Here is a 24594-nt window from a genome sequence, read left to right as displayed (position 1 = left end):
TAAATAAAATAGGTAGATGTGCTTTACAGGCATATATATTCAACTGGTTATTTATGATGTTTATAGAACTAAGGATTCCTGCGTACGAGTAATTATTGTGTAAAATAAATATGTGCTTGAATCGATTTTCCTAGTTCCATGTAGACAGATGGGTCTAAAATCTTACCTGAGGTAACGGAAGTCAGACGAAATGGAAACGGTCATCCATCCATCCAGATTCAGCTCATATTTGCAGAAAAAGTAAACTGTTAAGAGACACTTTTCTTCCCACCCTTATTTTCGTCTGGTCACATGCTTTAAAAATATAGGTCAGTCATTTGCAGATAATATGGTACAGGTCGTACAAGGTGTGCATTTTGAGCCATTTTTGCCTCAAACTTTAGTGTCCTGAAACCAGCATTTTACTCATTTTAATCACAGAAGCAAAAGAATTGGCAGGCTGAAAATGTCACATAATGAAGTGCCAAGTATATGCAATACATCCGCTCAACACTTGGCTTGAATTTATCAAAATTGGATTTTTATACCCCCACCAAACATGTTTGAGGGGGGTATATAGGAGTCGGTTTTGGCGCGTCCCGTCCCGTCGCGTCCCGAAATCTATTATCTCAGTTATTACCAAATGGATTTGATTCAAACTTAAAATACATGTTCCACCTTATCACCCACATCATGTGACACAAGGTGCATAACTCTGACACCAAGTTTTCATGAATTATGTCCCCTTTTACTTAGAATTTAAGGTTAATTTTGTTGTATTTTCACTATATCTCAGTTATTACTAAATGGATTTGATTCAAACTTAAAATAGATGTTCACCTCATCACCCACATCATGTGACACAAGGTGCATAACTCTGACACCAATTTTTTATGAATTATGCCCCTTTTTACTTAGAATTTAAGGTTGATTTTGATGTATTTTCACTATATCTCAGTTACTACTGAATGGATTTGATTCAAACTTAAAACAGATGTTCCACCTCATCACCCACATCATGTGCCCACATCATGTGACACAAGGTGCATAACTCTGACACCAAGTTTTCATGAATGATGTCCCCTCTTACTTAGAATTTAAGGTTAATTTTGTTGTACTTTCACTATATCTCAGTTATTACTAAATGGGTTTGATTCAAACTTAAAATACATGTTCCACCTCATCACCCAGATCATGTGACATAAGGTGCTTAACTCTGACATAAATTTTTTATGAATTATGTCCCCTTTTACTTTAAATTTAAGGTTGATTTTGATGTATTTTCACTATATCTCAGTTATTACAAAATGGATTTGATTCAAACTTAAAATAGATGTTCCACCTCATCACCCACATCATGTGACACAAGGTGCATAACTCTGACACCAATTTTTCATGCATTATGCCCCTTTTTACTTAGAATTTAAGGTTAATTTTGATGTATTTTCACTATATCTCAGTTACTACTGTATGGATTTGATTCAGACTTAAAATAGATGTTCCAACTCATCACCCACATCATGTGACACAAGGTGCATAACTCTGACACCAATTTTTCTTGAATTGTGTCCCCTTTTACCTAGAATTTAAGGTTAATTTTGATGTATTTTCACTAAATCTCATTCTGATTGGCTTAGAGCCAAAGGGAAGTAACCTTTTTTTAACTTTTGTACGGAGTTTCTTCCCCTTAAATTCCATGAATTAGTCTATTTTTAGAAATCCTATTTTTAGATTTTCAATATTTTAGGTATTTTTCTAACTTTTTTATTACAAGTCCTATGTAAAAAGTAAATACATTTTTCTGTGGTAACATGGGTTCGTAAGACACTTTTTGTATTCACTTCTAGTGTAACTCTAATATTAGAGATTTTTTATATTTACTAGTATTACTATTCTAGTATTACTTATATGTGGAAGCCCAGGATGAAGTACTCCAAAGACTAAGTTTTTTTAAGATTTCTTATGGTTGCCATTCTTCTGTGACAAGACCGTATGGTAGGGGTATGAGTCACTCCTGTGACAGTTCTAGTTTATGACTTTTTTCGCACTGGTACCAGCACAGATATGTGGAATTTTCAAATCTACTGTCCCTTGCCCCCATAATTTAAATGTATCAGTTTTCTTCAATAAGAGGGAAGTAACTCCAGAAGGTTGTTTCTACATTGAATTTTTTATTGCCCCTGGCTCCAAACATAGGTCCTATGTTTGTTCTTATTTACATATATCAGTTTTCTTCATTAAGAGGGAAGTAACTTCAGAAGGTTGTTTCTACATTGACATGTTTTATTGCTCCTGGCTCAAAACATAGGCATGGTTCAACTATCAGATAAAATTGTGCTATTTTAGAGGCTTAAAATGTTCTAAGAAAATGTTTCCAGTATTTATATAAAAAATAACCATGCAGTCAGGGAGCCAGGCTATAGAGTTTACAATGTAGTTTGTTTTGTTAGGTTTAATGCAGATTTCAATGAAATTCAGTTAAATACACGTATTTCAATCAGTTAACCTATCTTGTGTTCCTGGATTCATTACCAATACTAACATGTTCTCTGCAAGTACCGGTAACAGACAACTGCCAGATATCAATCAGAGGTGGAGGATAAATTACCCTAGACATCACAGAAAGGTTTGAGGTCACCAGCTTAGAATCACTTACTCATCACTGGTGTAGGCTTGGGGTATAGAATTCTTCTTAAGAGGAAGCAGTCCAGCTAAGGTGATTAGGTGGAACAACTATTTTAAGTTTGAATTAAATCCATGTAGTAATAACTGAGATAGTGTGAAAGTGCATCAAAACTTTTACCTGAAATTCTAAGTAAAAAGGGGGGATAATTCATTGGTTCAAGAGTTATGGCCCTTGTGTCATATGATGTAAGTGATGATGTTGAATGACTGTTTTAGGTTTGAATCAAATCCATTTAGTAATAACCGAGATAAGAGTGGAAGTGCATGAAAACCTGAAATTCCAAGAAAAAGTGGGGGTGGTGGGGGGGGGAGGGGGCAAAGTTCATAAAATATTGGTACCAGAGTTATGGGCCTTGTGTCATATGATGTTGGTGATAAGGTGGAACAATATTTTAAGTTTGAATCAAATCCATTTAGAATAAACTTGGAGTGATTTTAATTGCATCAAAACTTCAACCTGAAATTCTAAGTAAAAAGGGGGAATAATTCATGAAATATTGGTGTTAGAGTTACGGCCCTTATGCCATATGATGTGGGTGATGATGAGGAATAACCATTTTAAGTTTGAAACAAATCCATCAAGTGATTAAAGAGATAATGTGAAAGTGCATCAAAACTTTAACCAAAGACTTGTGAGTTTAAGAAAAATGTTTATAAGCTTTTTGAAAAGCGGCAAGTGTAAAAGCTTTTTCAATACTGACAGTATTATACTAGACGAATGCATAATGCGGAAGAAACACTTGTTTTCCAGTCTTCATTGTGCTTTTGCCACATGTCTAAAGATATAGGTTTTTTTTACCAAATATGGTACCATGCTGAAATGATCAATTTCTTCCAAAACTGTGCAATACCTCTAAATTAGAGTGACCTTGACCTAGCTAAGTTGGGACACTTCTGCATCCTGCAATGTATTGATCAGAACATTCTATATGAAACCTGAGACTCAAAACCTTTTGATCTTCATTTGGGACATTGGCCTTGTGTAGACAATTTTAGAACTGAAAATAGGAACCAGACATGAAATCTGAGGTTTCGGTTGTGAAAACTTTAAGCATACAAAAAGCTAGTCTCAATCTTGCAACAACCATACAAGGCACTGAAATGGAATATTGCTTACTATTTCTTTAGTACCGGTATAAAATTTTTACCTGGAAACATAGACACACATAGTGAGCAGTTTACAAGTTTATTTTTCAATACTTTCATGCTGACAAAGTGTATAAGATGAAAAGAATGAAAAACAAGTGAGAAGTTTGTTAACAGTAGATAAAGGAATACACAACTGAAAAATTTCTCTTTCTGTGTATCTACAGGAATACAATAAAAACCTGCGCTAGTTCTGTAACTGTCAAAAACAGAAAAATAACAAACTCCAAAATTGTCACCATTAAACAGTAAATTCTGAACCTAGAAATACTGTAATTATACCAAAAAAATTTTTTTTGTTGTTTTAAGGTTGAGGGTTGTTGCACAATTCATTACCTCTCATGAACAGATTCAATCCAACCGAGTCTGCTATCATGTTGCTTTGTTGCGTTCCTATGCTTCCAAAAGATCTTTAAAACAGATTTTATTTATTACAGTAAGTCCTACCGCTAATTAGGCACTTTCTGTGTTGCTTGTATTACTTGATAGTTTGCAAGCTTATTCACAGTTAATTAAGGAATCACCAGTGGTAACGCAGAATGCCAGTTAATAGTCATGCCTGTCTTAAATTCACCCATAGCACTGTTCGCCTACAATAATGAAAACAAAACCATCAAAGAAGTTTCCAAAGCTATGGTAATCAATGTCTGTATATAAATTTTTGTAATCGTACAAAGGAGGAAAGCATCAAACGAGACATAAAAAAAAACTGTAACCTAGCTCTGTATATTTTCTATAACTGATATTTTCATTTATTTCATATTTGTATAGATAATACTTGTTTGTAAAGTCTTAGGATATCATAGGATGTGAACTGAAAAGAGGTTTTTATGCCAACTCGTGTGAAAATATTGTGCAACACGAAAGGATCCTCCATATAACTTTAACACCTAATTTCACATAAAATGTTCCAAAGTAAGTTTTCCCTGCTGTATGATCTGAAGCAATATTAACACAATTCCACAGTTTTATCAATAACATTGTGTCCAATAAAACACACATTATAGGTAGCACTCTTGTTCCTGAAACTTTTGCAGATCTTATTCAACAGTGTATGCACTTCTTCAGGAAGTGGTTTCTCTAAACTTTATCCACCTGATAACCTAGCCATAAGACAACTTTGTAAAACAGCTCACCCAGAAAATGGAGGGAAATGAGAAAAATTCAAATGAAAACAAGTAGAACTTTACTGTCCTGTATAGATAAATACATACTAAAGTATACATAACATGTTTTGAAAACATTTTTTAAATCTAGCCATAAACTGTAATAGTTGACTGCTTAACAAGTGGATAAAGTTTTCAAGCAATCTGGACCCAGTCACTGGTGATTTTATTGCACTGGCCACAAAACTGTAGAACAAGCATCTCAAGTGGGACGATCATCACCACGCATTGCTCGATAGTTGGCCATCTCTTTAGGAAAAACTTCACTCAGCTCTAGAACCAACAAAGCCTTAAATTTCTGCAAAACAGAAAGCACAGGTATGTTTCTTTTCATCATCTGAGCCGTGCCATGAGAAAACCAACATAGTGGCTTTGTGACCAGCATGGATCCAGACCAGCCTGCGCATCCGCGCAGGCTGGTCAGGATCCATGCTGTTCGATTTCAAAGCCTATTGAAATTAGAGATACTGTTAGTGAACAGCATGGATCCTGACCAGACTACGCGGATGCGCAGATTGGTCTGGATCCATGCTGGTCACAAGCCACTATGTTGGTTTTCTCATGGCACGGCTCATTATATCATTCTTTAGCATCAACAATAAAATTAACCATTTAAAGAGGCAGATCTCCACTTAGTTTTAAACATCAAAATTTCTAAAATAGAAACCAATGTGAATTAAGTGTCAATAAGCAGGCAATGATGGCTGTAGATGGCTCATTTCTGAGTTTCCTCAAATTATTCTTTCTGCTTGAAGAATAGCATTGAAATACAACACATGGACTCTCAAACCTAAAATTATCTGGAAGAGGAAGTGGTGACTCTCTAGCAAATGATATTCACAAGAAGTCTTTTGGTAGAAAATTAATTGTGTATCAAATTGTTCTTTAACTTCTTACCTTAAAAGCATCAATTTTTCCCTTCACTTGTTCATTTTTTCCCAGTGCCTTCTCAAGACAATGTTTAGTGTACAAGTTGGGATTTTTGCCCTGATCTATATATCTGCAAAGATAAAACATTTTGTAACATCTGAAATAGTCCTGTCTAAATACTCTAATCCTCTTTTGTGCAAATTTCTATTGAGTTGATTAAATTCTGACACAGAGACAATATTGTCATTCAAACTCATTAACTGACCCAGCTTCCATTGAACATGCTTTGCTTTATTCATGCGCATGCACTGATCCAGTATTGACCACACTCATTCAAGCTCATGTATAAAACCACCAACCTTCTGAAAGCATCTGCATAGAAGCGACCTTCTACCAGCACCTGCGTAGAACCACCAACATTTTGAAAGCATCTGCATAGCAGCGACCTTCTACCAGCACCTGCGTAGAACCACCAACATTTTGAAAGCATCTGCATAGTAGCGACCTTCTACCAGCACCTGCGTAGAACCACCAACATTTTGAAAGCGTCTGCATAGTAGCGACCTTCTACCAGCACCTGCGTAGAACCACCAACATTTTGAAAGCGTCTGCATAGTAGCGACCTTCTACCAGCACCTGCGTAGAACCACCAACATTTTGAAAGCGTCTGCATAGTAGCGACCTTCTACCAGCACCTGCGTAGAACCACCAACATTTTGAAAGCGTCTGCATAGTAGTGACCTTCTACCAGCACCTGTGTAGAACCAACGTTTTGAAAGCATCTGTGTAGGACTATTGACCTTCTACAAGCACCTGTGTTACTGTCTGTGTAGAACAATCAACCTTCTACAGTATAGAACAACTAGCCTTCTACAAGCACCTGTGTTACTGTCTGTGTAGAACAATCAACCTTCTACAGTATAGAACAACTAGCCTTCTACAAGCACCTGTGTTACTGTCTGTGTAGAACAATCAACCTTCTACAGTATAGAACAACTAGCCTTCTACAAGCATCTGTGTAAAACCATCAGCACTTGAGCCAGAACCACAGACCTTCTACCAGAACCTGCGTCAGAACCACAGACCTTCTACCATAACCTGCGTCAGAACCACAGACCTTCTACCAGAACCTGCGTCAGAACCACAGACCTTCTAACCACACTTGCGTCGGAACCACAGACCTTCTACCAGCCAATTAAATTTCAATTACTTTACATCTATAAATTAATTGTACAGACTTACTCAAAAACTTCTAGAGGTACATGTACATCTTGCATCTGTGATTTCATCTTATCTATTTCCTGCAACCCTTGCACCATTGTCTGTCTGAAATTTAAAAAAAAAACAGTGATCAACACATATTCATATAAATATATCAAAAGTACCAGTGCACATCATTTGCTTTTTCTCCTAAAAAAAGGAGACTAATCAGAACAAACCTGCTGGTGTTTCACTCCTCCTTCACAAGCATTAACCTAATATCAATAAAATCTGTAAAATTTATTTTGTTGGGTTTAATGTCGCACCAACACAATTTTAGGTCATATGATGACTTTTCAGCTTTGATGGTGGAGGAAGACCCCAGGTGCCCCTCCGTGCATTATTTATCACAAGCGGGCACCTGGTAAAACCACCAACCTTCCGTAAGCCAGCTAGATGGCTTCTTCACATGAAGATTCAACACCCTAAGTGAGGCTCCAACCAACATCGATGAGGGGCAAGTGATCTGAAGTCAGCGACCTTAACCACTCGGCCACGGAGGCCCCTAAAATCTGTAAAAAGATCCTTTGGAAGCATAAAATGCAACCAAGCAGAATAATAGCAGATTTGTTTTGACCGAGTCTGTCCATGAGAGGTAATGAAAAGTGCAACACCTCTCATGCCCCCTAGCACTGGCTTAAACAGAACTCTACTACACATCTACTGAATGGACTCCGTGATCCCAATTTGACAAATGACCAGAAAATATAACAACACTGAATCCAAGTACGGGGAGACTTTTTACAGCCACCACATGGCACTTTAAAAGACTGCTACATTGTGATAGTTAATTTGTTTGTCTGTTTTGGGTTTAACGCCGTTTTCTACAGTATTTCAGTTAAGTAATTTACGACGGGCAGTTAACCTAACCAGCGTTCCTGGATTCTGTACCAGATCTGATATTTTATAGTTGTCATCCCTCTAAGCCTTACCCATATCTGCATTATACTGTTAGGAAAATGAAGATTCTAAAAAATCTAAAAAATTATTTAATTTAAAGTCTTAATATACTGGTCAAGCAGGCTTACTTGCTTTAATAAAGTAAACATTAATAATTTAATATTCATGTAGAAACTTCACATGGGTTGAATTTAATCCATAATTTTAAATAAGAGACTTAAATCTTCGAAAATATGACATGACAGGTGCGAGGAGATATCTACCCTGACACTGGATTCAATAACAGCAGACTGCCGATATGACACTAAATGACAGAAATAAAACACAAAATACACATAATGAAATGTCAGCGAGGCAAGTTTATGCTTTAACAAATGTTTAATGTCAACATAACATCATTATTAGAGATCATGATGTAATCATTACAAATACTTTGTACATATACCAGAAAACGTTCCCAGTGGATTTCCTAACAGAAATATGCAGAATAAGTTTGGACGTGATGGAGACAGCGACAGTCAAAAGTTATCACGCTGTCCTGAAACTGTCCTGGACTAACATTACACATAAATTATTGCGAGTTTTTTATCCTCTTACTGGGGTGGCAAATTCAATTGTCCGTATTGCCCTGGTTGTCCCAATGAGTATCTCCCAAAGCTTTTACTGACAAGTGAAATTTACTATAAACAGGTCGGAGACTTCCCCTGGATTGATAGACACTCACAGTCTCTAGATCTAAACACTGTCTCTTGTTTGAAAGACAAAATGTCTTTCGATCGAAAGACTGTATTTAGCTTAAGTGTTGAAAAAACATGAAATCATTAGAGCTTAAAACAATCATTTCTTTACAGTCGCATTATTTAATCATTGAAACAACTTGTTATTTCAAGTAAACTTTACAAGAAACACATTGTCATAGAAGTTTGCATAAGCATTATAATGCTTAAACAAAATTCCCAAAATAATTTTGATTTTGAAAATTTGATAGAAGAAAGATAATTTTCTATATCTGAAATAAATTTGAACATTCTAAAAAGAGAGTTTTAATTACTCTTTCAATGATTTTCATTGCTTAAGCTTGTCTTTCAAACGAGGGATAATGTTTAGATCGAGAGAATGTCTCTCAATCCAGGGGATGTCTCCGACCTGATAAACTATCATACAGACAAGTACAAAATAGCGACTGTCAAAAACGGACACGCAAGTCAAAATCAGATTTCGCCACCCCCCGTCTTAAAACACTTTCATATACCCGTAGTTTAGCCCCCGGTCGATACAAGATACAGCCTTGCTAGGTTCCAAAATTATTTGTTCATGTAGTTCATGTAGATTAGAAGCCCGAAACATCATTAGATGTTAAGAATCTTAGACGTTTCGACCCCAAGACATTCCGACCCCAAGACATTTCAACCCCAAAATTTAATTTTCTTGGACAATTCAACCCCAAAGACAATTCGACCCAAAGACATTTCGACCCCTCAGAAATAGTTGTATGTTTTCATTTTATATTTTTTCCATTTTGCATATTTTAGAAAATATTAATATACAGATGTATATAAATATTCTATTTTTAAATGAATCATACACAAAATACATGTCAGGGAATAAACCGCGCTGACCGGTAAGTTTATCATTGGAACTAATTGAATTATTTCTTCATGTTTAATTTGATAATTTAAGAAGAAAATATATTATGAAAAATCAGTTTTTAAAAGAATTATATCATGTTTATATATGAATATAAAAACGTTTACTGCCAAAGCACAAATAATGTCCTTTGAATATATGCGGAGTAACAAACACGTGCTTCTGATTAGTCCTGATAGAGTTTGATTGGATTATCACACCTTTTGATTATATCAATTAATCAGTATATTTGTAAGCACACACAAGTGACATGTGACAAATAATGTCTAACAAGCTTAAGGTAAGTGCAGTTAAATATGATAAGCTTTTATTTAATTTAAAAGCTAACAAAATTCTGGCGATTGTTGTTCATCCGCGAGTGCGCACATTTCCCGTGCGCTAAACAAATTTTCAACTTTGTATAAAAACGTTTTGTGCATTTTATCTTCCTTTTGTAAATTAATTGTTTATTTGAGATCTGATTGAATTCTATCATAAACCCTAAAAATACGATTTATTAAAGAAATACCTGTGTACATTAGAGAATCTAGGACATGGAAATTCTGAATGCACAAATTTCCAGTGCGCACGCCGATTTTCAATCATGTACAAGACGTAACGTGCAAAAGTATTTTAATTTCCTTTTGAAAAATAATAATTTATGACATATATGTTTGAATTCAGCCATAAATCACTTCAAAAATACCATTTGTTAAAGAAATGCGGGTGTATTTCGGTTATGACAATTTCACGCGTGGTCCCCGAATTTCAATCTCTTATAAAATCGTTTTGCGTTAAAGAATTTTATTTATCCTTCTGAAACTTACTGCTAGTATTATTTATATTATACACGAATGATTTCTGCAATAAACCCTACAAAAATACCATTTATTAATAAAATAACGGTGTATTTCGGTAATGGAAACGTGTTTGAACGTATTTTATTTTCCTTTCGTATTTTATTCATTTATGATATATATGATTGAATTATTAAAAAAAAAAAACTTCAAAAATACCTTTAACTTACAAAATACAGGTGTATCCCGGTTATGGAAAATGCATTCCGGTGTATCCCGTTTTTTAGGTGGATTCCGGTTTAATGTGTGACCGAAATCATACTTTTAAAATCATACTTTAAATCACGTGTATTTGCTAAAATATTTAATATAAAAAAAGTAATACGACTGCCACATTTTCCTTACAGATATAAAATATGATAATAATTTTTTCCCCGTTTTTAACAGAACAGTACTCATATATTCTTATATTTTGAGTAACGGGGATTTCGTGTTTGATATTTTACAACTGGAAGGAATGTCGTTCATAGAAAAGAAAAGAGCAGTTTGTAAATAACAAAAATCATATTCTGTAAAGCAAATACTTTATGTGTGCGTCAAAATCGCTTACGAAAATAACATTAAATGCAAAAAAAATAAACAATGTGTTGTTTAATTTCCTATTGATTTCTTTACATTTTCGCAGAAATTAATGATAATGTTGACACATGTTTATAAATATCCGATGTCACCTCAATCACTTAATTGATTGTTAATTGCAATGCCCATTGCAGATAAATATACACGTGCTGTATATCAACAAACAATTAATCAAGGTGAGATAATCCAATCAAAAGATCACGTTTTTCTGATTATGATTTTAAATATCAATGTAATGAAGATGGTGACATCTTAAACTTCTTTGAGTTACATTATAATTATTTATATTTGGTTGAAAAAAATAAATAAAGAGGTATTAAAGATGTTACTTTATTAAAGTTATTTTCATAATTAAAATCGGCGAAATCGGCCCATGATTTAATTTTTTTTTTAATATAGCCGTGTTCTAAAATAGTCTTTAAGATGATTTGAAAATATAAATAAGCACAAAGTATGAAAATATGTTATATGAAGGTTATTTTAAGATAGATAATCAGAACGATTTGTTCTTAAATTATTTACGTAATAAACGCGGCTGATACACAAATCCCGTTATTTTTTCGTTAATAAAAAAAATATATAAATGATGATTATTTCGTTGTTCTTAGATAAAAATCACTCATTTTCATATGAAGGCAGGTACTAATGTAGTCTTTAAGAAACTAGAAAAAGAATTTTAGAAAATAAAGAAATTTAGACAAATATGGCTCATTTTCGTAAAAAAAAATCTTATTTTCGCGAAAATAACCGTATTTTAACTTTTTAATTGCTAATTAAGCGTTATTACATTTTGAAATTGCTCAATTATCTATAGATTAAAGCTTAATTATGATAATGACGGCATTCTTAGATGTTTTCAGGCATATCATTGAATGGGGTCGAAATGACCAAGGAGTTGGGGTTGAAATGTCTTGGGGTCGAATTGTCTCTTGGGCTTGAAATGTCTTGGGGTCGAAATGTCTTGCTAGCAATGTTAAGCGTTGTAGCTTCTTAGGCCCATTTGTATTTGTTTTCCCAATTTGGTAATAAATTACCTTAATTGTCATAATATTGGTATGTACAATCTGACTTATATTATATTACTTCTATTTACAGTTAAAATTCCTTATAATGGCGTGTTCTTAAAAAGATAAAAATTCACAGTTTGGTAAAAAATATCGCGATTATTTACAATTTCTGGTTGAGAGCATTTTGTCCTTGAGGCTGAAAATCACTGACGATAATTCCAAGCTGTCTAGTGTTCTCAATAAATCTTTCTAACTGCTCCTCAAGGTTTTCAAACCTATCTGCCATGACTTAGCTTTTCCTCTTTTTAATGTATGAAGTGGCACATTTAGTAGAGGCGAAATTTCACATAACACCGTACTGCTTGATTTTGTTTTTTAAAAAATAGACCTTGTTCTAGACACAAAATCAAACCGGGTATGACGGTAACCCTTTCTATTACATCTACTTACTTAATTATTTCCTAAAGGCGTTTAATAAAAGGATTCAGTATACAAAAGCACCCATTCTTTTCGTTTAGTATGAGATTTTCCAAAAGATTATTTTGGTCAGATACAATGAATACTGTTCATATTTAATTACAATCAATTCTCAGTCAAATCCAAGGGAAGTCACTCCTAAAATAAAAGATTTGTTGTGTGTGTGTTTTTTTTTAAAAGATTCAAAGACTTGTTTGTGTTAAGTAATGTTAAAAAAAAACTAATGATAATATGTTAAGATTGTTAAACCCAAGCATGTAAACAAATGTTCGTAAAGTGACGCTCAAATTACTGTAATCTGTTAGAAACAAAATTTTAGAAAGATGGCCTTGAGCATAGCAAGCAGATTTGCAACTAAGTACAGGGTTGTGTGTATGTTAGAGAAAAGTTGTCTCCAGCTAAGTAACAGAAGGATTGCTCCGTTTGTTTGGTCTGTTCGATTAAAATCTAAAGATGCCAAACCAGAACAAACAGGTTCTGGTAAAGCTGGGACAGAACTTGATGTGGCTAGAGAAAACCCATACGCTGGACTGACAATGGGACAAAAAGGTAAATTTACTGGTTTAAAAAATGAAACAGAAGGCCAACAGTTCAATAGCAGATTGAATAAAACCAAAGATCAAATAAAGTTATTGGTAGCTGACCCAAGCTTGACACTTCGAAGCCAGGAAGTAAAATATGGCCTTGTTCATATGATTTTTTATTGTTTATGGCTAACATGCTATTCGTTGAAGTTAGATAATACATACAAGTGTGTTTAACACTGGATAGTATCATCATGCGCGGGGGAATCTCAGGGAATGTAATTTGGGTAGCAAACGAGCCAAGGAGAGGCGAGTTTGCTGCCAGACTATGTTCCCTTAGGCCAAAATTAAAAATACATTTGTTTAAATTGCTACATCTCCCTACCTTAGAAACCCGCTTAAAATGCTGTGCCCCAAAAGTTTTTCTTGGACAATGCTGGTCAAATTGTTTTCTAAGTTGTGGTATGACAAGTGCCGCATAAATAAGTAAGCAAAATAATAAGTACAGAGAAAGTTTAAATTGTATTATTTAATTTCATCCTTTTATACAAAATATACAGAAAAGATATTACTAAGGAATAATCATATTACTGGTAAAAGTATAATCCCCCCCTCCCAAAAAAAAATTACCTACCTACCTTCCTACCCAGCTTAAAAAAGTAGGGTCGGGAGACAGCAAACAAAGACTTTTTAAAATGTAGCCTGAGATTCTCCTAAGCATGATGATACTCACCAGTAACACACCCATGTGTATTGACTAACTGATTTATCACATGATTAAAAACAGTAAACTGAATTAGAATATATTTTTTAAATATCTTAAATTTAAAAATAGTTTCCCTCTATTGAGCCTCCCCTAGAAATATTTCATATTAATTTGCATTTATAAGCATGAGCTTGAAACATGGAAAAGATTAAAAGTTTCATCTGAACTGTCAAGTTCAAGGCAGTTCTTACTTCGACCTTGACGATGTAGTCTCTCCAATGCCTCTGTGGACATCAACATTGCAGCAAATGATCGTTCTGAAAATTATCACTAATTTCATTTAATGTGAATGATGGTGTAAGTTAGAAATATTTGCAATAGGTTTTGACAACAAACATGAAAATGTTTAAGAAATGGGACTGTTTACCAACATGTTATCTGGAAATGGAATTTACCTGTGAAATGTTTCGAAGTTCTTGTCTATAATACCAAAATAATAACAAAATATAATAATTACTCTAATTTTTCTTCTATTTCAAGTGAAAGAGGCTGGGAAGGATGTTAGCTACTTGGGAATTTCACTTGCAGCCATTGGAATGTTAGGTATCCAATTTTTGATTTCTTTATTAGATATATATAAAATATTTAAAACCCAGCTTTTTTATCTATATGACATTTTTGGTCAGACTTCCCTTGCTGTCTCATGCATTTTGACCTCATTGCTATGTATTGTTCTATACCCACTAATCATAATTAACACAATTTTAATCTGTCAATACTTTAGATAAACTAAATTTTGATTATTTTATTTCAAACTAATTTTGCAGATATATTTTCTTTTCAAAGAACTCCCCGAATCAAATCACTTGACTTGAGAAAATGACATATTAATTCAGTTTGCAATTTCTTACAAATGAAAGGAGGTAATATGTATAAGATTTTTAATCTTGTGTGCTATATCTATATCGTATTGTATATCTGTGTAATATTACATATCATGTACTATATCTGTATCATGTACTATATCGGTATCATGTTGTGTATTTGTATTATGTTATATATTGTATATTCTAACATGGCTCGATTTGATTTCCAGTTAAACAAAGATGGAAACCAAGCTCTGTATATTCTGCGATAAACAACGGTTGATGCGCGGACCGGTAAGAGAACATTATGACGTCAGTTATGACGTCAAATTGCCCGTGACATCCTATACATTACTCCTCGTGTAAATGAAGTCCAGCATAATATTTATCAAAATATGTCAATGACCATGTCAGTATGAAAACAATAAAGGCCTTCTTGTTGATTTATCATCTAATTTACTAGTCTGTTCATCGTTCAGATGCTTCAGTATTTAACCACTCGGGCTAACTCCCTCGTGGTTCAAATCCTACGCATCTGAACTTAACCATGGTAAATTAGATGATAAACCACTCGAAGGTCTTGATTATTTGTTAATTATATCTGTATCATGTTGTTTATGGTGAACTACATCTGTATCATGTTGCATATCTGTGTCACCTTGTATATTCTCTACTGTCTATGTATCATGTAAGTTGTCGTTTATTGTGTATTTGTATCAATGTTGTATATCTGTATGATGTTGTATATTGATACTATATCTGTGTCATGTTATATATTGTGAACTGTATCTGTGTCATGTTGTATATCATGTACTATATTTGTATCATGTTGTATATCTGTGTTATGTTGTATATTGTATGCTCTATCTGTGTTATGTCATATCTGTATCATATTATTTATCGTGAACTATATTTGTGTCATGTTGTATATCTGTATCATGTTGTATGTTATGTACTATATCTGTATTATGTTGTATATTGTATCCTATATCTATATCATGTTGCATATCTGTACCATGTTGTATTTTGTTTGTTTGTTTTGGGTTTAACGCCGTTTTTCAGCAGTATTTCAGTCATGTAATGGCGGGCAGTTAACCTAACCAGTGTTCCTGGATTCTGTACCAGTACAAACCTGTTCTCCGCAAGTAACTGCCAACTTCCCCACTTGAATCAGCGGTGGAGGACTAATGATTTCAAACACTATGTCGTTTATCAAATAGTCACGGAGAACATACGCCGTACCATGTTGTATATCTGTACCATGTTGTATATCTGTATCATGTTGTATATTGTGTACTATTTCTGCATCATGTTGTAAATCTGTATCATGTTGTATATTGTGTACTATATCTGTATCATGTTGTATATCTTGAACTATATCTGTATCATGTTGTATGCCAGTATCATGTTGTATATCTAAGTCATGTTGTATATCTATGTCATGTTGTATATCATGTATTATATCTGTATCATATTGTTTATTGTATACTGTTACAACAGTTTTTTTCCCGTCTATAATAGGGGTCATTAATAAGCCCCTTCCTCTCAGAAAATTTCTTTTAAATCATGCAGTTTTCCCCAGAAATTGACTTTACATCAGGTTTTTTTTATTCTCCTTTGTCCAAATACCTAGCTATATTTTCCCCAAATCACAGGCCAGGGCCCCTTCCCCTCCTGATAAAAGAAACCCTGCGTTATCATGTTGTATGTCTGTATCCTGTTGTATATCATTTACTATATCTGTATTATGTTTTGTGTCGTATCTGTGTCATGTTTTATATCATGAACTACACCTGTATCATGTTGTAAATTGTGCACTTTATCATTCTGTATCATGTTGTATATCTGTATCATGTTGAATATGTGTCATGTTGTATTTCTGTGTCATGTTATATCTGTAGTGTGTTGTATATATGTATCATGTTGTATAGCTGTATCATGTTGTTTATCGTGCTTTACACCTGTATCATGTTGTACATCTGTATCATGTTGTTTATCATGTATTACACCTGTATCATGTTGTATATCTGTATCATGTTGTTTATCATGTATTACACCTGTATCATGTTGTATATCTGTATCATGTTGTTTATCATGTATTACACCTGTATCATGTTGTATATCTGTATCATGTTGTTTACATTTGTATCATGCATTACACCTGTATCATGTTTTTTATCGTGTATTACACCTGTATCATGTTGTATATCTGTAGCATGTTGTTTATCATGTATTACACCTGTATCATGTTGTATATCTGTATCATGTTGTTTATCATGTATTACACCTGTATCATGTTGTATATCTGTATTGTGTTGTTTATCATGTATTACACCTGTATCATGTTGTATATCTGTATCATGTTGTTTATCATGCATTACACCTGTATCATGTTGTATATCTTTTTCAGGAGCAATGTTTTACTACATTGGGAGAGAATTATTTGCTGGTGACAGTTCAACTGGTGTCTATAGTAAAGCGTTCAAAAGATGCTCAAACGATTCTGAGGTAGTCCCTACAAAAATATTTTCTTTTTTTTTTTGTCATAAAACTTGGTAGTACTGACCAAAACATCTATGTGATTAAGACATGAGTTTAGGGCCTCCGTTGTCAAGTAGTTAAGGTCACTGACTTCAAAACACTTTCCCCTTACCAATGTGGGTTCGAGCCTCATTCAGGGCATTGAATTCTTCATGTGGGGAAGCCATCCAGCTGGCTTACAAAAGGTTGGTGGTTCTACCCACATGCCTGCCCGTGATGAAATAATGCACGGAGGGGCACATGATGGGGTCTTCCTCCACCATCAAAGCTGGAATGTTGCCATATGACCTGAATTGTGTCAATGCAATGTTAAACCCAACAAAACAAACAATAAGACAAGAGTTTGTGGATTGCAAAGTTTATAAAGTTTTGAGTGTTTAGAGGTCAATGGAAAGTTGTCATTGATTTATTTTTGGTTCTAAGTCTAGGAATATAATATCAGTTCGAAAAACAATACTTCATCAGAAGTAAACTAGAGTTGTCACAAGAGTGACGAATTATACCCCAACAATATGGCCAGGCCTTGTCACAGAACTAAGCCAATGTCAAAGACGAACTTGCTTGACCTTTGACTTACTGACTTCAAAATCAATAGGGGTCATCTGCTGGTCATGATCGACCTCCCTATGAAATTTCATGATCCTCAGCCCAAGCATTCTCAAGTTATTGTCCAGAAAAGGTTTAAATGTTCAGAGTCACTCTGAACTTTGACCTTTTGAACTCGAAATCAATTGGGGTCATCTGCTGGTCATGAGCAACCTCCCTACTACGTTTCGTGATCAAAGGCCTAAGCATTATGAAGCTATTGTCCGAAAACTGTCTAAATGTTGGGGGTAACTGTGACCTTGACCTGTGACCTACCGACCTCAAAATCATTAGGGGTAATCTGCTGGTCATAACCAACCTACCTATCAATTTTCATGATCCTAGACCCCATGTGGTTCTGGGACGATCTATGTATGAAAAGAATTGGAACCACTGCCTTACCCTTGCATGATCATAAGACGCGACTAATAGGGTCTTAACACTTGGTTTTGCTGTAACTCTGTGATTCCAGCAGGTATGCAAATTTTGATTCCATACCTCATGTTTTTATTATGATGTAAATGTGAAACCAAAATTTGTAGTCCTGTTTGACACCATATAACCTATACTGTGTTGGTGTGCTGTAAAACCCAAAATATAAATAGACCCAAGCGTTCTCAAGTTATCATCTGAAAACTGTTTAACTGTTTCGTGTCATTGTGACCTTGACCTTTGACCTACTAACCTCAAAGTCAAACTTGACCTGTGTTTTATCATGTTAAACCTGTGTACAAAAAAATCATGATCCAAGGCCCAAGAATTCTCATGTTATCATCCGGAAACCGTTTAACTATTCTGGGTCACTGTGACCTTGACCTTTGACCTACTGACCTCAAAATCAAGCTTGACCTGTATTTCATGGTGTTACACCTGTGCTCCAAAAATTATGATCCTAGGCCCAAGCATTCTCAAGTTACCATCCGGAAACCATTTAACTGTTCAGGGGCACTGTGACCTTGACCTACTGACCTCAAAGTCAAACTTGACCTGTATTTTCTGATGCTACACCTGTGTACCAAAAATTATTTAAATTGGTCAAGCCTTTCATGAGTTATTATCCAGAAACCATGAAAACCAACAGACCGACTGACCGACCGACAGACAAGCTCACTCCTACATACCCCCCCCCCCCCCCCCCCCAAACTTCGTTTTGTGAGGGTATAATAACGGCTGTATTCATCTTGTGCTCTGACATCTGTGCAAGTGCCTACAGATACTATTTTATATTTATATTGATAAATTTATTAATCTGTTACCTTTTAGGTGATTGTAGCTCTAGGTGAACCAATCAAAGGTTATGGAGAGGAGACGAGAAGGGGCAGACGTAGGCATGTCAGGTAAATGTGAAGGCCGTAATTCTCTGTAAATATCAAAATTAATTGAATTAACTTAATCTTATGCACTTATCTTATATTATGATGTGGTGTTATCAGTCGTAGGGACTAGAGCTGTGTGACACCTGGAATATTCTTCTTTTTCGTGAAATTGTAAAATGTTCCTATAGGTTTATCATTGCGAACACAGAAGCATTTTAAGTATAAATTTATATTTCCTGTAAAGCTGAGCCATGTTGACAGTTTATCGGCATGATAGAGCAGAGTTATTGTGGACTATTAAAAAAAGGACTTGCTGACAAATGAAACAGTGAGACAGTTATTCTATTGAAACAGTGTGGTATTAGAATTGGATACATACTTTTTATCCCCCACCATGAAAGCAGATGGAGATGTAGTCCATCCCACTGTCCTTCACACATTTTTGTTCGAACAAAAGCTTTAAATTCACAAAAGAGAAAGTCGCAAAACTTGGTTGGTTAAAGATGGCAATGAGAGGAAGTGCCGAGTCCAAAAAACTAACTATATCTTAAATAATTATCTCCCAGTTATATAGTGTTTGTATTTTCAAAGTGAATTTTCATTGTCTGGAGCCAAACTCCTGAAGTACTGAAGACATGTTAATTACCCTGCAATATAAACATATATCAGTGAGAGACAGGGCAGAGTGCAAACACCATACCGGTAACTCTTGTCATGAATAATTTTTAAACGATCATCCTTAAGTTTTTTTCTCTAAATGTTTTCCTTGTCTGACTCATTATGTAATGTGTTTTTGCTCTGATTTCTGTATTTCTAGTCATGTAATATTTGAGCAAGATGGAAGACAGCATATGAGAATGAAGTTCTATATTCAAGGTTCCGATAAGAAAGCAGAAGTTAACTTGGAAGTTGTCAAGGTAAATATTATTTTCAAATGATTTTTCCTTTTTTTGTTCCTTATCATGTTTTACTGTCCCGTGAATCTGGAGCTCAACTTAAAGTCCCTTTTATAACAACACAAAAACTTACAAGTGTTGCACAATAATTTCATTGAGAGTAGCGGTTTCCTGTCAAAATAGCAATCCCCAAATGGTCATAGTTCAATAAAATGGAGAGGTTTTGCAAATTCTGTCTCAAACTGCACATGATGTTTCTAGCTCAACTATTTGAAGATAGTCTAACTATTCCACTCATCCTGGTGTCGGTGTTACACCTTTTTTATGCCCCCTTTCGAAGGAGGGGTATATTGTTTTGCAGATGTTTGTCAGTCGGTCAGTATGTAGAACAGTCCGTTATTTTGAAGGCAGTAGGTCAAAGGTCAAGGTCACATTGAACCAGAACAGTAGAATCTTTGTTTACAGTGAGAAAATAATTTCTGTTCCTTGTGCAATTACCGAGGGCATTTCATGTTCTACAAGCTTTTGTTAAAGTTTTGCATGCAAGTACATATAGCTACCAGTTAAAGGCATATTGCTTTGAAACTTACTATTTTTTTTTCTAAGTCAATTACCAACCTCACTGAGTCAAGTCCCATAACTTTGACATGTATTTTGGCCGAATTGTACCCCCTTTTGAACTTAGAAAATCCTAGTTGAAATTGTGCATGCAAGTACATATAGCTATTATTTATAGGCATATAGCTTTGAAACTTATTTTTTCTTTTTCTATGTTTAATAACCAACCTCACAGGATAAGTCCCAAAAGTCTGACATGTATTTTGGCCAAATTATACCCCCTTTTGGACTTATAAAATTCTGGTTAAAGTTTTGTGTGCAAGTTACTATTTCCAAAACTAATGCAAATTTTGATTTGAAACTTCACTTGTGTCTTTTGGGTTATAAAACTAGGTGATAGCATCAAGTCCCATAACTCTGACATGCATTTTGGCCAAATTATGCCCCCTTTTGGACTCCTGGTTAAATTACTTTCTCCAAAACTAATGTAGATTGAAACTCTATAGATATATTAACATTTAGGGTAATATTCCTGCTTCTGGGAAACAGTTTGAATAGTCAAGCATTGGTTGCCTTGACAGCTCTTGTTGCTAAATAAAGTAAGTATCCAGCCAGTGTATAAGGATCTCCAGGATATGGCAAATATGTAGTACTTACCATGTACACACTAATTTTGCAATCTCCTACAATCTTCTGTCCAGTTTTTGGTACCCTAACAATTTAAAAGGGAAGATTTTCTTGTATAGTTTTGGCCAAATTCACTATGTGAAGAGTATGTGCTTTAGAGTTATTTACACTGCAGGATAAAGTGCTGCTTCATATACAGGACAGATTTGAATTCACAATTTGCTCTGTTTGTGAGAATAATGAAAATGATACCACCATGAATATTTTGAAGTCTTTGGTACTTTGCAAAAATAATATCACTGTTAATATTTTGAAGTCTGTGGTACTTTGCAAAAATAATACCATCGTAAATATTTTGAAGTCTACAATAATTTGTGAAAATAATACCAATGTTGATAATTTAAGTCTTTGGGACTTCTATTTTATATGCATGTACACAGTGAAGGATAATAGAGAATGGTATTTATAAAAGAGATATATATGCTGTTAAAGCTCACTTACATTGTTGTTGTTTTCAGGATGATTCTGGGAAATACACGTACAGATACCTGTTTGTGCAGATAGAACAGTTCCCGTATAGGACAATAATATTAGAGGATAATAGATAACACATTGTATACTATATTTACAATATGCCATTTACAAGACATTATTGTAGGAAAATAAGTGAAATATTACGAGTTATGTACTAACCCAGAATCCGAAAATGGTATGAAACTGTGTCGCTATGTGTGCTATTCAATATTTGTTACTGTTATTATGGAAGAACATTTTTGCAGTGACTGTTGAAACAGATGCTTTACATAAATACATTGAAGTTATATCGGATCTCTCAGGCCAAGGTATATAGTTCTTTAGTGCTTTCTTACATTGAAGATACACTTGAAACACTGGAGCTTCCATTGAAATATCTTTATGTCATAATATGATAATACAGTCAAATACTGATCGCTCAAAGTGGCGAGGGGTAGAGCAAAATGATTAAGTTGTTCAGGGTACTCTATATATATAAAATATACAGAAAACAGCCAGGGACTACTTTAATTTCTCTATTCAGACTTGATGGTTTAATGCTGGGGCAAGCAGTGTTTCACTGTAGTTTTATTGTTCATTTTGAGGTAAATTGTCGCAACAGCCAAGAACTATATTAATTGCTCTATCCAGCCTTGATGCTGGAGTCATCTATGTAGTTTTATTGTTCATTTTGAGGTTAATAAATTCTTGCTTCATATTGAAATTTACTGAGCTGCTTTATCTTTATTAGGGTAGTTCTGCATGTTTGACAAACTGGAAGTCGTGATGGAAATATCATTTATCCAGATAATATGGAATAAAGTTTGGATATGGTGTACATAAAGAAAAATCATACAATGTATAAATGTCATCTTGTGTGTATAGGCAACATTACTTTCTATTTAAAGATAATAAATGATAACAAGTGTTGACATGTGAAATAATTTCAAAAAAATGCCATCAAAACTTCTTGAAATTTACAGAACTCATATATTTAAAAAAAATAAGAACACAGATCTATATTTTTTATTTACATTTGTAAAAAGTTTCATGAAAATCTACATTGTAGAAATATTTCTGTTAACGAAAATGCTATCAAAATTGTGATTTTCCCATAGACTCCCATTATGAAAACTTGGTTGAGGTCAAAACGTTTCAAATCAGTGTTGCAAAAAATAAACCACATGACACTATCTTTTTTATTTGCCAGATTTTGTAAGTATATTCAGGAGTTTAGAAATATGAATGTTTAATCAAATTCTACAAAATTGATTCAAACATCCAGAACTATCTTAATACAAATGTTTTGTCTACCCTTTATGTCTTAGCAGTCATTTTTAGACTGTAACTGATTTAGGAAGGAATATTGTGTTGTGTGTTCCACGTTTGCTTTATTTTTGTGATATTTAAAACAGATGTAAGAATATTGTTTAATGAATGCAGTGATAGTGAAATGTAATGAATGCTAAAAACATTATAGTAATGTATTTGAAGTTAATACCAACAAAATAAATATGTTAAACCATCATTTGACAAACCCTTGTACAAGGGTGTTTTGACTCAATGTGTAACCAGGTAGGTACTGGGTCTAATACGGCTATGCAATGATAGTTGCTGCTGTATAAAAACGGGTGTCCATAAGTGCTGGTGATCTTCTTCTCATCCCCATTGTCATTTTTCTTTGCAATAGAATTCAGCTTGGCTCAATGCGGATCTACAGATTGCAGGGTCTTGAGTTTGATCCCCAATCAAGGCATAATTATTTCTCTGTGATGATTTGATCAAGGGTATTGTGTCTGAAGTCGTTCATTCTCCACCTCCTATTCATTTGGGGAAGTTGGCAGCTATTTGGGGAGAACAGATTTGTACTGGTACACAATCCAGGATCACTGGTTAGGTTAACTGCCTGCCATTACATAACTGAAATACTGCTGAAAAATGGTGTTAAACCAAAAACAAACAAACAGAATCACATGTGCATATTGATAAGCTTGTTTTATAACTGGTTTTTAGCTCGACTATTCGAAGAGTATTGAGAGCTATACTACTCACCCGGTGACGGCGTTGGCTTGGTTAAAGTTCTTATGAAATGGTAATATCTTGTAAACCATCAAAGATATTTACTTCAAACTTTAAACACTTGTTTATTACAACAGTTTCTACCTATAGGCAAGAGTACATAACTCTGAATTATGGCCCTTTTTGAACATGGAAATTGGTTCAGATTTCATTCAAGTCCATGTTTTGTAATGGCTTTGATACTTTGGACAGTCTCTACATGTAGGCAAGAGTACATAACTCTGTCAAGTATTTTGGCTGAATTATGGCCCTTTTTGGACTTGGAAATCAGTTAAATTTTTCATACCAGTCCATATTTTGCCTAACCTGTTTGTCATATGGCTTTGAAACTTAGACCACTTTTTATGCCCCCGAAGGGAGGCATATTAGTTTTCAACTGTCCATCCGTTCGTTCATTCGTTAGTCACAACATTTACTTTTTGCATGAAGGCACTTTACTCGCGAACCACTGCACCCAGGACCTTCAAACTTCACATGCCGATAGTAATCATCGAGTACATGACCCCTATTGACTTTGGGGTCACCAGGTCAAAGGTCAAGGTCACAGGGGCCAATGTTAACTTTTTGCATGAAGGCACTTTACTCGCGAACCACTGCACCCAGGACCTTCAAACTTCACATGCTAATAGTACTTATTGAGTACACGACCCCTATTGACTTTGGGGTCACCACGTCAAAGGTCAAGGTCACCATGTCAAAGGTCAAGGCGCTGCGGGGGCATTTGTCACCATTAGTGACAGCTCTTGTTTACCATCATAGTCTACATATGTAGGCAAGACTACCTAATTAGGACAAGGACTTTAGCTCAGTTATGACCCTTTTTTGACATAG

At 34.6% G+C, this 24594-nt stretch overlaps 2 protein-coding genes across 2 annotated transcripts; one reads left to right on the top strand and one right to left on the bottom strand.

Annotated features, from left to right (window-relative positions):
* Positions 1-3836: 3836 nt before the first annotated feature.
* LOC123548555 (mediator of RNA polymerase II transcription subunit 10-like) lies at positions 3837-12416 on the bottom strand. The gene is made up of 4 exons (XM_045335904.2): positions 12240-12416; positions 7089-7172; positions 5874-5976; positions 3837-5274 (listed from the first exon to the last, which is right to left on the bottom strand). Exons 1-4 carry the CDS (start codon positions 12359-12361, stop codon positions 5179-5181), a joined length of 405 nt encoding a protein of 134 aa, XP_045191839.1. The 5' UTR covers positions 12362-12416; the 3' UTR covers positions 3837-5178.
* A 262-nt stretch (positions 12417-12678) lies between these two features.
* On the top strand, positions 12679-23212 carry LOC123548554 (mitochondrial import inner membrane translocase subunit Tim21-like). The gene is made up of 6 exons (XM_045335903.2): positions 12679-13101; positions 14323-14385; positions 17059-17156; positions 19038-19111; positions 19908-20007; positions 21690-23212. The coding sequence occupies exons 1-6, from the start codon at positions 12876-12878 to the stop codon at positions 21777-21779; spliced, it is 651 nt and encodes a 216-aa protein (XP_045191838.2). The 5' UTR covers positions 12679-12875; the 3' UTR covers positions 21780-23212.
* The last annotated feature ends 1382 nt before the right edge of the window (positions 23213-24594 follow it).

Source organism: Mercenaria mercenaria, chromosome 6, assembly GCF_021730395.1.
Source record: "Mercenaria mercenaria strain notata chromosome 6, MADL_Memer_1, whole genome shotgun sequence".
NCBI classification, from domain to species: domain Eukaryota; kingdom Metazoa; phylum Mollusca; class Bivalvia; order Venerida; family Veneridae; genus Mercenaria; species Mercenaria mercenaria.
This window is presented reverse-complemented; position numbering and strand designations above follow the sequence as displayed.